The sequence below is a fragment of the Clinocottus analis genome, unplaced genomic scaffold (assembly GCF_023055335.1).
Source record: "Clinocottus analis isolate CAN_PGR_092001 unplaced genomic scaffold, fCliAna1.0.p SCAF_2, whole genome shotgun sequence".
Lineage (NCBI taxonomy): Eukaryota > Metazoa > Chordata > Actinopteri > Perciformes > Cottidae > Clinocottus > Clinocottus analis.
This window is the reverse complement of record NW_027175931.1, coordinates 12,598,766-12,614,503: the sequence shown is the minus strand read 5'-3', so window position 1 is coordinate 12,614,503 and position 15,738 is coordinate 12,598,766. Positions and strand designations below refer to the sequence as shown.

The window sequence follows — 15,738 nt, the reverse complement described above, 5'->3', positions numbered from 1 at the left end:
CAGACATGATCTCTCAGCACTCGTAACCCCATAGATGATGCATCTGTCCCATCAGCCATTGCTCTTGTGTGCACTGCTCACCGTATCTGGCCTGTTGATACGCAGTCCACTGGACTGCGTATCAACAGGCCAGATACGGGCTGACACCAGGGATAAATCCCTACTGTTGTACAGCATGCCAGCACATTCCTGAGAGAGCAAGCGAGAGACCTGGCAGCTTGGCTAAACCTTTTGCACCCAAAGCTGGGTTTTACTTATGGAGCTCTGCTTGCGCCTTTATCTTTGGAGGATTTCTTTAAAGCAGCTATAACTCATTTCTTTTGTCCACTTGGAGGCAGCGGAACAACATGAAAACACATCATTGACCATCGAACACCGTATAACGTTGCTGTCCAGTTGGGCTCCAGCAGGTCTGCAGCATCAGTATCAAATCAAGTTCAGCTTATCGTTACCCAGACAGAGGAAATTAAACTGTCTGTGGATCTAAGAAAACACAACTTCCCCGTAGAGCTCAATCCCATGTTTCATGTGGACGTGGAGCGAGAGAGAGAGCCTGAGGAGGTTCTCTGAGCAGATTAGTTGTGAACAGGAACAAGAGGCCAGAACATCAGGAAATGTTTTATTTTCACCAGAAAGTTACAGGTACCCCAAAGACGCAATGAAAGCAAAACCCTGCGGTGCTCACTGGAAGTTGAAGAGCTCAGACTTTTATCTCCGCGTGTCAGAATGTTTGGAGGTATTGACTGTACTCGCTGTGATACGACACGGACACTTTTGATGTTTTGTGAGAGCTTAAAACTGACTGTAAGATTGCACAACATTCTTGTAAATGCTCACAATAATCTTTGCTCTATACACACTTCCAATATTCAAACTATAAAGAGAGACCTTTATTTTCTGGGTGGAAAATAAAGTCTCCCAACCCTCTGTATTATGAGAGTATTATTGGGCGGGAATGGATTAGTGCAGTCTGGAATTCCTCACATACGAGCCGACCCCCCGCCATCACTACACCTCACTGCTGGAGAAGGAAGGGAGGGGGTGCTTTTCTTTGCTTTGATGGAATATTCCTTTAAAGATATACAAATTATTGCAAGACATAAAAGTTAAGAGGAACTTCAGAAAATAAATTAACATTTTTGGGTAGCAGAAGTCTGTTTCTTTGTATTTGTTATCTTTTTGGAAATAGATGTCGATTTTGAAAAGTGTCTCACGTATGCCTCTTCAGTCCTGCTAACAGTGTGACTGAATGTTGAAGGAAATGCCGTGGCAGTGACGTTCCATGAGGGGAAAGACCCAGAAAGGCACAACGCAAAGCTTTTTTTTTTTTTAAAAGGTGAACATGAGCTAATCAGTTTGCAAGGCATTGTGGAATCTACATAAATGTAGGCCTGACTAGCAAAACAAAAAAAGGGAGGTTTCAAAAGTTGAAATTTTCAAACTTCATATAAATTAGGGTGAGATTTGCCTGCTGCCTACACAATGTGTTGCAAAGGAAACTACAAAACTGACAAGGCAAGTCAGCGGTGCCTCATAAGACTGTATCTGTGGGGAGAGCAGTGTCGTCGTCCCTTCTTCACTACGTCCGCCTCGAACACAACAGATGCAAACAAGAACAAGGTGCTGCTTTGCACACCAAACTGCTGGGAAAAGTGCAAGTTGTTGACACAATATTTGCTAATCAACAAGTTACTCACTGCCACATTCTTTAGAGTAAAGGTTTTGCCATCCTAAATGCTAACGGTTTCTTATATTTACAATTTGTTATATTCGATGGTTGGGTTTGTCTGATCAGCCCATTTACAATTGAGTGGTGCATTAAAGTATCCAGAGTTCAAGAGGAGTCATCAAAAATATGTTTTGTGCTTTACAGGAATGTCTTTTCAACAGATATAGCATGAAATAACAGATACATAAACAATGAAATAATGGACAGGATAGGAAACTTAGAAAATATGTTGAACATCAAAGTGGCAGTTTTGAATGGGAAACTGGATTTTCCTAAAGTTCTGGAATAATAGACTCTTTAAATGTACATCCAACGTGACATTAATGACAACAATATACTAAAACTACACTACAGACTGAACAGTTTACAGACGGCTCTAGACTGAATCAAAGCAGTTGTAATTGTTGGTAATTTTGGTATCAACAGAAAGTGAAAATAAAAACCAACTTTTAAATGGACTGTACTTTTTACAGTGCATCAAATATCTAGTACTGTTTTGAGAGAAGTGATATATCGACTCCTGCAAAACATTTAGCGGAGGTTTGAAAAAAAAAAAAATCACACATAAGAGTCTCCAGCAGTATCCAAAAATCCCAACCAAACTCAATCTGCTCACATTATTTCCATCGTCAGAGTTCAGATATTGAAACATTCAGTCATATCATTTAGTCATTACATGCATTTATTTGAGAGGAACACATTTTGTCATACATATGTTTGTGATTACCAGCACTTTTCAATTAAGTTAACAAATTATTATTAAAAATTTCTAAAAATTAAAGCATAACAAACAATAGGGGCAAACTATCTGTTGGGTGAAGAGGAACAGGAAGGTTGAATGCTGCTCCTTTTAAGAAAGACACACACGCTCGTACTAGTTTCAGGAAATAATACAAAGCAGCTCTTGTCACCAACATACATGAAGTTCATGTAAAGTTGCGCGCTTAAGTTTCTTGATCTGGAATATTCAAGACAGGAGTTGGATTGAAGTGCAGACATCCGCTCCTTTACTTGCGTCTCCTCTGTGGGAGAACCACACGGCCCCCCAGGACCCTCTTGTGGCCACAGCTTCACCCAGCAGAGTAGTGTTACAAACAAGGACTTTGATGAGAACTAATACGTTTGCTGCTCCCTTGTGTTTGCTTTCATTACTGCACCCCGACTGCCACCAGTCAACCATCCAATCATATTCACCTTTCCTTTCAACACAGATTACACTGCCCTCCCCCACCAAAAAAAACTAAACAAAATATTTGCTCTAGTCTGAATCTGAAATATACATCACAATGGGGTTAATCTTTAAAAGCAACCCCCAAAATGGAAAAGAAAAGATAAAATGATGATGGGGGTGAAGAAGAAAATGGGAAAAATAGATCAGAAAAGACTCTGAAAGCTATAAAATAAATAGAAAATAACTAATTTCTCAAAGCAGCCCAAACAAAAAAGGACCAAATCTGAAGTGGTGAGTTTTGAAGGCAACATGAATGATGAGCTGGAGCGGTGATGGCATAAAGTACCAGTGGAAGACAGGAAGAGGGAGAGGAGAGATGACGACAGACACCGAGCTGCTTATCTTGAAAGAGTTTACCACAACAATGACGGGTCGAACGAAGCAATAGTGTCTGAAAGTTGCAGAGAATCAAGGGGAAACCACATATGTTAATAATTCAACCAAAAGCCGACATCTTGCTTTCACAGAAGTTCTGTCGTTTTCAGCTGAGAGCAAAATTAACGATTGTCACTTTCAAAAAGCGTTTGAAAGGCAAGTGGAGAGACAGTTACAGCTCCTCCACGTCAGCTCTGAGGAGACTGACCGGAGGGGGACGCTGATTCCTGAGGGGCCAATGAGAGCAGAGGAGGAGAAAACGGACAAAGAGGGAGGTCGCGTTGGCAGAGGTCCTTAAGAGCTTTGTCCCCCCCGAAGTTGAAAAACACATAGACACAGACATAAAACATTGACATTTAAACAGACACGTTATCATCTTCAATTTCCTCAGATATAAAATCATTTGACAGTGACCTACTTCCACCTCCAGAACTAGTATTTAAAGCAAGCAGGTCCGTCACCGATATTTTCTCGACCACGTATTTCTTATTATCACCGTTATGTCTTTGTGTATGCATTTTATGAAGAAAAGAAAAAAACTGAAATTGCTAGATATTTTCCAAACTACAGTGGAAATCTACACGGGAGCAACAAGAGGGAAAGGTCTGTGTTCGGTCTTTGGTTAGTGTTTTATCCCCCAGCGCTCTTCTTTCTCACTCGCAGGCGGCTGCTTGTGTGCAGATTTAACAAAATGTAGTGATAATGTGGTGATTTTCTTTATCTTCCCCCCCCTTTCCTCATGATGTGCATATGTATGTGTGTTTCAGTGGTCAATGTAATGTGGATGGAGAAAGTTCCTTATTTGTCACAGCAACGCTCCAGGAGTTGATTTCGTCCTATTGTCTTTCCATAATTTGCTTATAATTTCAGAGAGCTTCAACTGTCACACAAGGTCTTCTGTCCTTTAAGGAAAGGTTGTGTTGGTGGTAAAGTCAAAGAAACAACAAAAACATTGTAGGGCAACCAGTCAGGTAGTAGAGCCAGACCAACTGAGTGCAGGTTTCTCTTGTCCTCACTGTGCCTGTTGAAGTAAAAGAGAGGTGAGAAATCATTACTGAATGCAGCACAAAACATTTGTAAAACCAAACTTAGCAATGGCAAAACTATTTATGAAATGACTGATCAAAGTCTTCTGATAAAAAACACTTTGCTCACCATGTGCACACTATATAGTCTGAAACCATTACAGCACCTTTTTGTGCAGCACATTTTATCATCAAAATGCTACTTTGGCTGCACAAATGCATGCAAACCTAAACTGCCGACCTTGAACCTTGTCTCCAAGCTGCAGCAGCAGCAGCAGCACTTGCTGTGTTTCTGCATTTTGACAGTGTTCAAAAGCTCAATAGAGACTCACTGCAGTTGAGCATGGAAGTCAGCAGAAAACTGACTCCAATTGTAGAAAGAAACAATGCTGATCAGACAGGTTCTAACCAAACCAACCGTATATCCAGACTGGATAGCACTTACTTTGGATGTAAAAGGGAACACAGCTGTTATGTTGCCAAGAATTATTGCAAAGAAAATCTGTACGCATAACTACGGCAAGTATGGTAGGCCAACTGTAGGAAGAGTGTCTGCAAACTGGACCAAACAGTTTGATAAATAATTAGTGTTTGTCTTTGTTTTCTCTCCCTGTTGGACCCATATTTAGTGATTTTAGTTTTTTAAATTATTCAACAGTTTACTAATAGGGGGAAGAGGTGACTTTTATTGTTGAAATTAGGTTTTATTTGATGAGATTTTGTATTCAGACCTACACGTTCAGCACAAAGTCACTTAAAGAGATTTTGAAGAACTTGAAATGCGTTTCATGAACAAGTTACAGTACGCCATTAGTATGATGATGTCAACATGTGATAGATTTTGCTATATTGAACATGCATATAGATAAATGTTTACCTTACGTCCTCATGGTGCCTCTCTACCCGTCTCCAAACTGGCTTCTAGCAGCAGCTCCTCCAGGTCTTGTCCACAGCTGACACTCACTATACAAGTGACACATAACACTTTGTCAAACAAGATTTTTAGACCTAAAACTAACTACATATGTGACTTTATTTATTTAAATAACAGCAGAGATCAGTGATTACAGCGGCTCACCGTGCTCCATCACACAGCTGCCTGGCTTGGAGCTTTCAGCATCCAGAAGGTGGAGGGAGAACTCCGGCTTCAGGCCGTTGGGTAGCGCTGAACCAACTACCTCCTCCTCCTCTGGAGCGTCGGCAAAATTCTCGTCCTCGTCTGCAGAGCTCTCATCGGGTGAATCCTCGTCTTTGACTCGGGACACAGACTCTGTTGTGGCAGGTTCGGGACTCTTTGAGGTTTCTTCTGCTTGGGGTTTTAACTCCTGAGTGACAGATGGCTCCCGTTTATCAGTCTGGAGAGAGAGAACAAGCTCTCCCGCCTGCTCATCTGCCTCCGGCTGCTGCTCTGGACATGGTTCCTCTTGGGTCGGCTGGCTGTCGTCTTCCGCTGTTAAACTGGGTATTTCACTTTCCGACAAGTCGGCTGGTGCTTCCTGCTTTTCCTGTAGAAGTGGCTTCTCTTTTTCTTCCTCAGTTTGGTTCGTCCACAGATTCTCACCTAAAGCAGATACAGGTGCTAGCTCATCCTGTAGGTTTTCAAAAGCAGACGGTAACGGTCGCTGCTGCGTTTGTGCCTCAGGGATACTAGTCTGGGTTTGACTCAGTTCACCTAACAGTTTACACCCTCCATCTGTGCTCACCTGTCTCTCATCTTCTAAATGACCATCCTCCTCTTCCTCCTTTCCTTCCTTCCTTCCTTCTACACAAGTGGGTTCAAATTGGGGGCTTTTAATGCCCTCCATTACCTCCTCGGTGAGCTGAAACGTTGCAGCCTGCACCGACGAGGAATTTGAAGGCATGGCTGCTGCTTGTTGACTTGTATTCGACACTTCTAGATCTAAAGTGCTCACGGTCACTTCCTCTGTGTGTTGCCTTGCAGACTGTGGCTCTAGTATTGTATTTACTACAGGACTCTGCTCTGGGAGTTTACTGTCAGTTGACTGAGCAGGTGAGCTCGCCATTGCGTCTTCTTGTGTCAGTTGTGTTTGTGTAGCTGTTTGAGATGAGGGCGGTGGCTGTGTCTGCTGTGTCGGGGGTGTATTCCCCTCTATAGGCTTCTTTGAGGCCTCCTCATGGCTGGGTGTTGCAGGTAGACCCATGTGGATTTGGAGCTGATGCTGCTGCTGCTGCTGCTCAGGGGGGCTCTCCACCCGAGTTACCATGAAGATCTTGTGACCTCTCCCTGGACTAGAGACAGATATACAGCGACCAGGAGACGGAGGGGTGCCTGGAGGTACTGTGGATTCTGTTACGGTGATGCCGGAAATGGCACTCAGCCCACCAGCATGTGAGGCAGACGAGAGTGAGGACGTACATGAGGCAGTAAGCAGGGGCTGTGCAACTCCTGTTTGGGTTTGAGGATCAGTCTGGTTAAACCGAGTGGAAGAGTTTGACGAGGAAGATGACTTTGTTACCACTTCCTCCTCCTCATCCTCAGTGTCCGAGTCCGACTCCAGGATCATTTGAGGAATGCTCGTCTCAGTGCTCTCTCGTGGCTGGCTGCTTGACTGTTCTTCCTTCCCTGTTGTTTCAGCTTTTATTTCTGCATCTGTAACCTCTTTGTCCACTTTCTCTTCTGTTAATGGTGCTCGCTCCTGTTCTTCTCTGGTCCCATCCTCTGTGGCTATTTCAGCCATGGATGCTGACTGCCTCATCTTCTGCTCCGTTTCCTCCTTTTCCTTCGCCAGGATGAAGTTCCTCTTGCAGCCATTCTGGATCTCAGCCAGCAGGGCACGCTGGGTCTCAATGAAGCTCTTCACCTTAAAAACATGAAAATACATCTCAAACACGGAACAGAAAACCACAAGAAGAAATAAAGAGAAATCAAAGCAACCCTTCAAGCTACAGTTTTCATCAGTAATATCATCCTTATCCTGAAAAAAAAGTTCTTTAAAAAGTTAAAACTGGAGTGCTTTGGTGGCTTTCGGGTTAAAAAACTTTTGTCAAGAAGGCTAAAGCTCGTATTATTCTTTATTGTAGTTATCGGCAACAAATCCAATGAAAACGTCATAGTTGCTTTCGTCCATCTCTCAATAGGTTTCCTTTTTTTATCCTGTCTGTCGCTCTCAGCACCATGTCCATTTATTCATACTGAAGGCACATTTTAAAATTTTATTCTCATTAAAAATTCTACATTTTGCTTTTAAAAGTTGGACACTGTAAATCAAAGCAAAGTCATTATTCAAACAGGATTTATTTTGTGTATTTTATGTGGATTCAGTATTCTTTTGGTGCTACCGAGTATTTGTTTTGCAGGATTGTGTGTCGTTGTTTACTTAGCCCCAAACAATCTGCCTCGCTGACACTGATGTGCACTGGGCTAAATAAATTAATCAATAGATTAAGACTTTGTATCCTGTCTTTATCTGTATGTTACCAAATACTGGCTGTGAAAACAAACATCTCTCTAAAGTGTCCATGTTCAGTAGAATTAAGGTAAATTTCACCCATTGCAGCAATGGAGGACTATGGCACAGAGAAATAGGATGCATCAGACTTTTACGAAACAGGTCGCGCTAACAAACGCTTTTGCACCACCTATGTTAGGGAGAACAGAAGCGCATGCATTATCCCTTCCTTTACTTCCTCTGCTCTAACCCCTTCCAAAGCCTTGGCTGAATGCTCACAGTTTCCTTTTTGGGTTCCCGGTCAAGGTCAAGTCGCAGCAGAGATGTGTTGACTTTTAGGGCGAGTGACAGGGCCATCAGTCCACCGGTCTTGATCTCATTCTCTCGTAGGTCTAAACGCAGAAGTCTGGGGCTCTCGGCAATGAATTCAGCCACAGCCACAGCTCCTAAAGCACAGATACAAAGAAGAAACAATGAAGTAAAAGAATAAGAGACAGCAATGAATTGTCCACAAAAACTGACAGGCACTAATTCCTACCTTCGCAGGACAGTTTGGTCGAAGCAAGGCCCAGTCTGAGGACAGAGCGGTTGGAAATCAGTCCATCCTTCAGCTTGTGGACCCCTTCATTACCCACAGAGTTATGGCCGAGATTCAGAGTCTCCAGACTCTGGGTGCATGGCTGAGGGGGGCAGAGAAAAAAGAAAAAAACAGCGATATTGATGTGAACAATAGTTTATTTTGCAGATACGTTATTACAGTTGGAGATCGGTGGAGTCATAAATATACTATATAAATGGATGATTAAATGATATTATGCTACCATCAAGTGTATCATTATTTTTTTTCGGGGAATGCCAGGCCGCTGCGGACGCTCATTTGAAGTATGAATGGAACCAGGTCTGAGTCTATGAAACCTGTACAAGTCTACTGAACATGTAAAGTATGTCCAACGCTTTAGACTCCTTTTAATTATCCTTCGGGTTATGAGTTGCTTGGACTTTACAGTGAGTGCTAGAGCAGTTTGAGGTCTGTATTTCTCTTTTAATTTAGGGACTGTACAGGCCTCTTCTCTTCATACTCATAACCGTTACATGTCCAAGTTCACTGACTCATTGCAATGAGACCAGCACTTTATCTTATTCATAACCCGAAGATAGTCATGGGATGTTCTTTATCAGTATAAATTATGCTTTTAGGCCATTCTTGTGTGCCCTGCATCATCTCACAAGCCTCATCATCAGACAGATTTCTGGGGAATAAATGCCGTATTTATAATCCAAAAGCACAATCATCATGTGTTTCTAAAAATAACAAGACTGCTGTGTCATAATTCTCCATGCACAACATGTGAGATGTTAAAGATTTTAAGGAACCAAAAACAGACAAATAATACATTTAAGGTTGCTTTAAATATCATTCAGAACATTATTATAGCAGCAAACAACTATTTGCCATGTGAAGATGCAGCAGAGTAATGTCTCGCTTAACAGAGAATAAAGACACTCTCCTTCTCTGTGTAGTTATTCAAGCTTCTCCTTGCTTCATTTACTTAGCCTTGTGTGCTTTTAGTGCATGTGTGAATGCCCAACTGGTTAGCTTACAGCCGCTGCTCTACTCTGCTCTTATTCGGTGCTTTCAGCTGATAATGTAAAAGTAAGTAAATTCATTCATATAGTGCTTTTCACAGACATAGGTCACCTCCGTTGTCGGTCCGGATGTCATGGAAGTGTAGCCCCCATCCTTCGGTTCCCCCTCAGGTAAACATTGTTAACTCTGTAACTTGCACGTTCGCCTTAGTTTGTATTGTTGGAACCGTTAGCTACGACATGTTGAGAGCCATTGAGAGGCAATCAAAATGCTTCCAATTTCGATTCTTGCTCCTTTATAGCTCTGCCTGATCTGATCAATAGTTGCAAGTTACTTCACTCCATTTCCTGAAGATGACTTTTATAAACATTTTACTGCTAAGAAACAGAGTCAATGCTTTTGCAAACATCGGTGATAAAGGGAATAACAGCTGAATGTTACAGTGATATAGTTTATCAACTAAATGGCATTTTTGTTGATAGGTCACAGTTCTGTTACATTATTGAAATACATCTCTTGTTCATGAAAGATATCAGGATTAAAAACAAATATGCAGCTAAATTCTGACTTAACAGCTTGTCAAACATGAGCAACATTCAAGTTTTACTATACACTTCACAAAAGATAATCTCATTTTGTAAAACAGTATCAATAAACAGGGAGTAATGGTGCAAATGTTGTATTATAGTCATTCTACAATGTTATTTATGATATGTTTGGAACAGTTACGGTGTTTCTATTGAAAGGAGCAATGTAAGTTTATCTTCTGTGACCAGGCTAAGACTGTAATGACTCAGCGCTGCAGTGTCCAAATGTAAACATTCTAGTATTCAAACAATGAGTGAAGAATGAGTAAGAAGATAATGACGCTATAACTATCACTAAACAACAGACATTAGACAAATGATTTTAGTAATGGATGACACTGCTGTGAAATCAAACCATGAGAAACTAAATGAGAACGCAAGAGTACGAGTCCTGAGCTCACATCTGTTCAATGAGCGAGACCCGACTGCACAAAATGCAGCTGTATTAACGGGAGTGAAAATGTCCAGTCAAATCAGATGTGATGACTTCATTCAAACGCAAATGTGAGTGAATCAAAGTTTTGTCTTTAACAAGATTTTAAGGAGGTTAAAAAGATGCATTAGCAAATGATATGTCTCAATCTTGTCTGACCAGATAATCCTCGGTCACTATCTCTTTGTTTTACTGGGTAAACTCTATCCATGAAATAAACAAAACTTATTCCAGGTGTAAACGAGACCCAAATACAGAGCAACCTATACGTGTGGAGGTGAGGTGAGGTCTAGCTGACACATGAAATGATACGAGGAGAAGAGGTATGAAAGCAGAGCTCTATTTGATCATTTCTTTAATAGAGTAATGAGGAGAAAATGTAATTATCTCTGCCTAAACAGTTACAGACACACAAACAGCCAGTGTGTCTGTAACTTGAAACCTCTGATAAGTGTGTGCAAATAGATTTATCGCCCACAGGTAGTGTGTGTGTGTGTGTTTGTACCAGTGCAGCGGCGAGGTAGCCCATGCCATTGTGTGTGAGCTGGTTGTTCCATAGCACCAAAGTGACAAGACCTTTCCTCTGCTCTTTTAGTCCTTCACACACGTAAGCCAAACCTGTGATGACAAACAGAGTTAGTACATCTGTAACTAACTCAACATTAATATATCACAATTAAAAAAAAAACATCATGAAAAATAAAATGTCTAAATGAGCCGGTCTGGTGCAATGGCAGCTGCTTCTTTGCATCAGTTGTCCTAGCAAAAAGGACCTCACTTACTGTCAACATAAGGAAAACAATGTATTTAGATGACCTAAGAAACATAACCAATGGGAAGTGTTCAGTGCTAGAATGAGTTCAGTATTGTGTGTGCATCTTTTTTATCAACTATACATGAACAACACTGTATGTATTGGCAAAAAGAAACGCAACAAACACATTTCTACACAAAGCCTTGGATGTTGTGTTTAGCTCATTCGTCAGTCTGCTATGCAGACCTCTAAAAAGGGATAGTTAAGTGTGTTTGATGACATAATGCTGTCAAATACAAATGAATAGCTCTTTGCTGCAAAAGATGGCAAAATGTAATACTTATTCTCCCCAGCATTAACAGTAATCATATTCTGAATTTAAATTAAACTCAATTATCCAACATGTGACTGCGGTTGAGTTTAAAACAACTATCATATTCAACGTAAAGAACAGATAAAAAAACTCATGATGCTGTCTCTCTTTGAACATAACAGAACATAACAGAAAATAGTTGTGCTGCAGTATGTGTGAGAGCTCCATCACTGCTTTGTACCAGAGTCTAGGATGTGATTGTTACGCAGGTCCAGGATCTGAATGTTGTAGTTAAACTTAAGCAAGTTGCCAAGTTGGGCCGAGTCCTGCAGGCCATTGAGCTTGTTATCTGCCAGGTATAATTCCCGCAGGTTCATATTCATCTTCAAAGCCGTAGCTGTCCAGAAAAATGTATAAGAAGGAAGGTGAGGGAAGAAAAACAAAAAGTCAGAAATAGGGAACCAAACTCTCAATTTGGGATTCTTTGACACTGAAGGCATGCTGGAATAAGAAACCGCTCTTCCCATCTTACCCAGTAACATGAGCGGTCTGCCAGACAGACCAGCGTTCTCTAGGTGTAGGACTGCCAGGCTGCCACTGATCCTGAGTGCTCGCGCTACAAAGGGAGCCGAGTGGTCCAGCAGAGGAGTGTTACGTGCATCGAGATACTGCAGAGAGCTTGTCTGAAACAGCAACAGAGATACAGTTAATTTAGTGGGCATGTATAAAATCAGATACTTAAAAAGTGTGTGAAATAATGTCATCATTAATGTGATGAAATTTTTTTGTGTCAAGTAAGCAAGAAAGTAGGCGATTTGCAGCATCCGGCTAACAGACACAAACACAGACTTTCCTTTGATCTTTATTCCTAATCCTCTAACCTCTCGTTAGCTGCTGGTGTAAACCGACGAACACCAGATGAGCGTTTCATCAGAATCCATTCATAAAACATGATCCTCAAATGAGCGATTGTGAATGACGAAGATGGCGTGTATACACATTGTCAGCAAGATAAAGGCACTTCAATATTGGTTCTCGTCTGCTTAATCCAAGGCTTCACCTCAGAGATTCAAGGACACGCACTTGTCAAAGCATCAGTGTTGTAAGATCTATTGGCTTTTGCTGAAATTAGATACTGCAACTATTTATTGACAAACAATGGCACAAACAATCTAGAAGCTGGTGTCTGTAGACAGCTCTTCATAAATCATCAGCCACCCGATGCTGGAAGATAAATAAGTTTCACACAGTAATAAGATTACATTTTTGTATTATTAGATCATTTGTCGAATTTCCCTTTAGGTGGGAAAGTAATGAACCAAATTTAAAAATAGAAAAAAAACAGCCACAAGATTATTAACAAAGACTTCAAATAAATTTGCAGTTTGACAAATAAATTAGTGTTGCTCTTTCCGGTACACTGCCAAGCTACAACACAAAGAACTTCAGCCAAGCCAAAAATATCTACAAATGCTACAATGTTATAACCTGGTATACAAAGTTTTGTTTGTTTGTTTAGGATGTGTTTTGCATTCATCATCTCAAACCTTATACTATTATACAGCATAGAATTAGAAAGAAACAAACTATGAAATATGTTTTTGTAGAAAAGCTTTATCCTCTCTAGTCCTCTAAAACACAACTAGTCACATGGTTTGTTTGACATAAGCTACCCAGCAGCTGTTCATATCCATGTTTTCTCACATATATTGCTTGAGAGGTGATATATTAGTGCGTTGGCCTGGTGGCCCATTTGTATTCTTCACGGTCATTGAAAACTGACGTCAAAGAGCACCGTAAAGGGCAAGACCTTAGAACAGTGAGGGAGAAAAGGCTGGGCCCTGATGTCTGAGTGCTGACAGAGCAGAGACGGCACAAGTTTGTCCAGAGATAAAAAAAACTAAACAAAAAACAACCAGAGGAAAGATTGATCTTCTCCCCTGGGCACAGAGGTACAATTACAGAAGTAAAGAAAACTATTTCGAGTCACGTACACAAAATGTACAACATAAAACTTTGCACTCAGTTTGGTCTTAAGGCTGAAGAGATATCTCGCTGAAGAAAACAAACAACCACACCAGCTCGTTTTTTACCTTACAAGGACTACTTTCTTTGTCCGTCCTTATTGCCCTCTCCGAGGAAAGAAAATCTCCCTCAACTCCGCCATCATCTTGTTCATCCTGTCATTTAGCCTGTATTCTCCTTAATACTATCTTATTAATTATAATTGAATACAGCACTGTCCTCTATTAAATATCAGGTTTTACATGTTATTTGTGTGTTTTGTTGACCCATGAATAAATTAAATCCTTTCCCAGTCTGTTCATTTTCTCTGTGAAAAATATTTTCCAGTGAAGGCGGGGATGACCTCTCACCTTCCTCATCATGTGAGCGGCGGCTTGCCATCCCCGTGTACCGATGTGCTTGTTGAAGGAGATGTTGAGATGCGTGGCCGACTCGTAGTACTCGATCATGTCGAACAAAGCTGATGCACCCTGAGAATAGGAGAAAAATAACAATAATTATGGCATTTCAGATTTAAAATCACTAGTTTAAAAAAACAAAACTTCTCAGTTGGTCACAGTGTCAAAACCCTGAAAGAGATGTTACATGATCAGCAGGAGCAGCTGCAGTTGCCAGGGTAACAGTCCCTCAGAACAGGTGAGACCTGCTGAGGCGTTCAAAGGGGCCTCAGTTGGGTAAAGCCCAGGTTGCTGTCTAATGTTCACTGACTTTTCATGAGTAACTGTAAAGTATTGAACATGTTTAACCCCCAGATTGGTCGATCAATGACAGTTCTCTCTACAGTCAGAGCTCGCACAAGAAGGTGGATCGTGAGGGAGATACCGTTTACAAAACTTGTAAGGGCGTAATAACTAGTTTGTGAAAGACCCAGAGGCACACAAATATCCAACGAGGCAGAGTCCCGGACGTTTTTGGAATCCCTGCCGGACGCAATTTTAGGTCTCGAAAAGAGGACATGTCCGGGAAAAAAAGGACGTCTGGTCACCAGGTAATTCTCATTACTCACAAAAGTCCAGTGATCCCTGTCAGCGCCACATGATCCGTAGCAGCCAAGTCATTTTCCGTTTTGTTCTTTCCAGCTTTGTACAGCGCGTGGATTTTTGTCACGATTGTGTGTCTTTGCGGTGTTTTGATGCTCGGGTCCCCCGTTGCCACTCGCAAAACTTTGGTGAACCCCTCATCCTCAACAATATTAATTCTGTAACTGTGCTACTCAGCTTGTCTCAGGCAGACTTAGTGAGGGGTCTTTGTTGTTCAGTGAGGCTGGTTTGACGCATTGCTCTTGAACGCCCCTCGACGACCAACACGCTTTGCATTGAGATGTTATGGCTGGTTGTGCTGGTGAAACGACAACGTCTTCCCGCAGAGTGTACATCTGACATCTCCGTGTGTGTGTGTGTGTGAGAGATAGATATCTATCTATATATCTATATATAGAGATATATCTATATCTATATATATATATATATATATCTATATATATATATATATAGATATATATATATACACACACACACACACACGTAGATATATAAATGTAGATGTCAGATGTATATAATGTATATCTAGCTGCATTACAGCGGAAATAGTTAAATAGGTATATTGGAAGCTCATTCTATTCATGCGTTGAAAAAATTAACGCATTAATCATGTAATTTAATCATAGCTCGTTAACGTGTTATTTTTCACAGCTCTATTATTTTTGCTTTTCTGCACTTTTTCTGCAACTTATCAGCAAAGACTGAGAACAAAATTAGCTAATGGGTCATTAGCTTACATGTGTGGAGTCTGTGTCACGCGTCTTTTACTCAGCAACAGTTTAACGCAAACTTAAACACCACCAGAACCAACATTCAGTGGTGAAATTGCTCAATTCTGCAGCCAATATCAGTATGTGACGAGCAGATTACAATGAGTACGAGTGTTTAAGTTCATCCTCCACTGAGAAATAACAAGACAAGCTGCTGCATCACGTCTCATATTTACCTTTTCCCATTTGTGTGTGTGTTGTGTATACTCTGAGACATTATAGAGTCTACCCAAGTATGTTTATCTACAGGGTGGGGAAAGGCGAGTCACAGCCAGCCCAATAAAAGCCATCCTGCGTTTCTGCTCCCCATGCTTCTAAAAACGTCTCTCCAAAACCATTTCTTCTCCTTTCATCTTCCCCTATCATTCCTTCCAAGACGACACCACTGGAGCTCTGCCAAATCACCAGCTACTACTGTTTGTCTCTCACTCGCAGCTTCTCACTTCACCAATCAATTC

The 15,738-nt window shown here is 41.2% G+C and overlaps 1 protein-coding gene across 3 annotated transcripts in view; it reads right to left on the bottom strand.

Annotated features, from left to right (window-relative positions):
• Positions 1 to 2,390: 2,390 nt before the first annotated feature.
• The window catches only part of ppp1r37 (protein phosphatase 1, regulatory subunit 37), a 36,639-nt gene continuing 23,291 nt past the window's right edge, over positions 2,391 to 15,738 (bottom strand). For 2 of the 3 annotated variants that reach the window (XM_068584603.1, XM_068584605.1), the window contains 9 exons: positions 13,821 to 13,940; positions 11,978 to 12,128; positions 11,687 to 11,842; positions 10,884 to 10,996; positions 8,309 to 8,450; positions 8,050 to 8,216; positions 5,439 to 7,182; positions 5,238 to 5,323; positions 2,391 to 4,356 (listed from right to left, as the gene is read on the bottom strand). In XM_068584603.1, coding sequence (XP_068440704.1) covers positions 5,247 to 5,323; positions 5,439 to 7,182; positions 8,050 to 8,216; positions 8,309 to 8,450; positions 10,884 to 10,996; positions 11,687 to 11,842; positions 11,978 to 12,128; positions 13,821 to 13,940 — 2,670 coding nt within the window. In that variant the 3' untranslated portion in view covers positions 2,391 to 4,356; positions 5,238 to 5,246. The remainder of the gene's footprint in view (positions 4,357 to 5,237; positions 5,324 to 5,438; positions 7,183 to 8,049; positions 8,217 to 8,308; positions 8,451 to 10,883; positions 10,997 to 11,686; positions 11,843 to 11,977; positions 12,129 to 13,820; positions 13,941 to 15,738) is intronic. The other variant, XM_068584604.1, reaches the window with a different exon arrangement.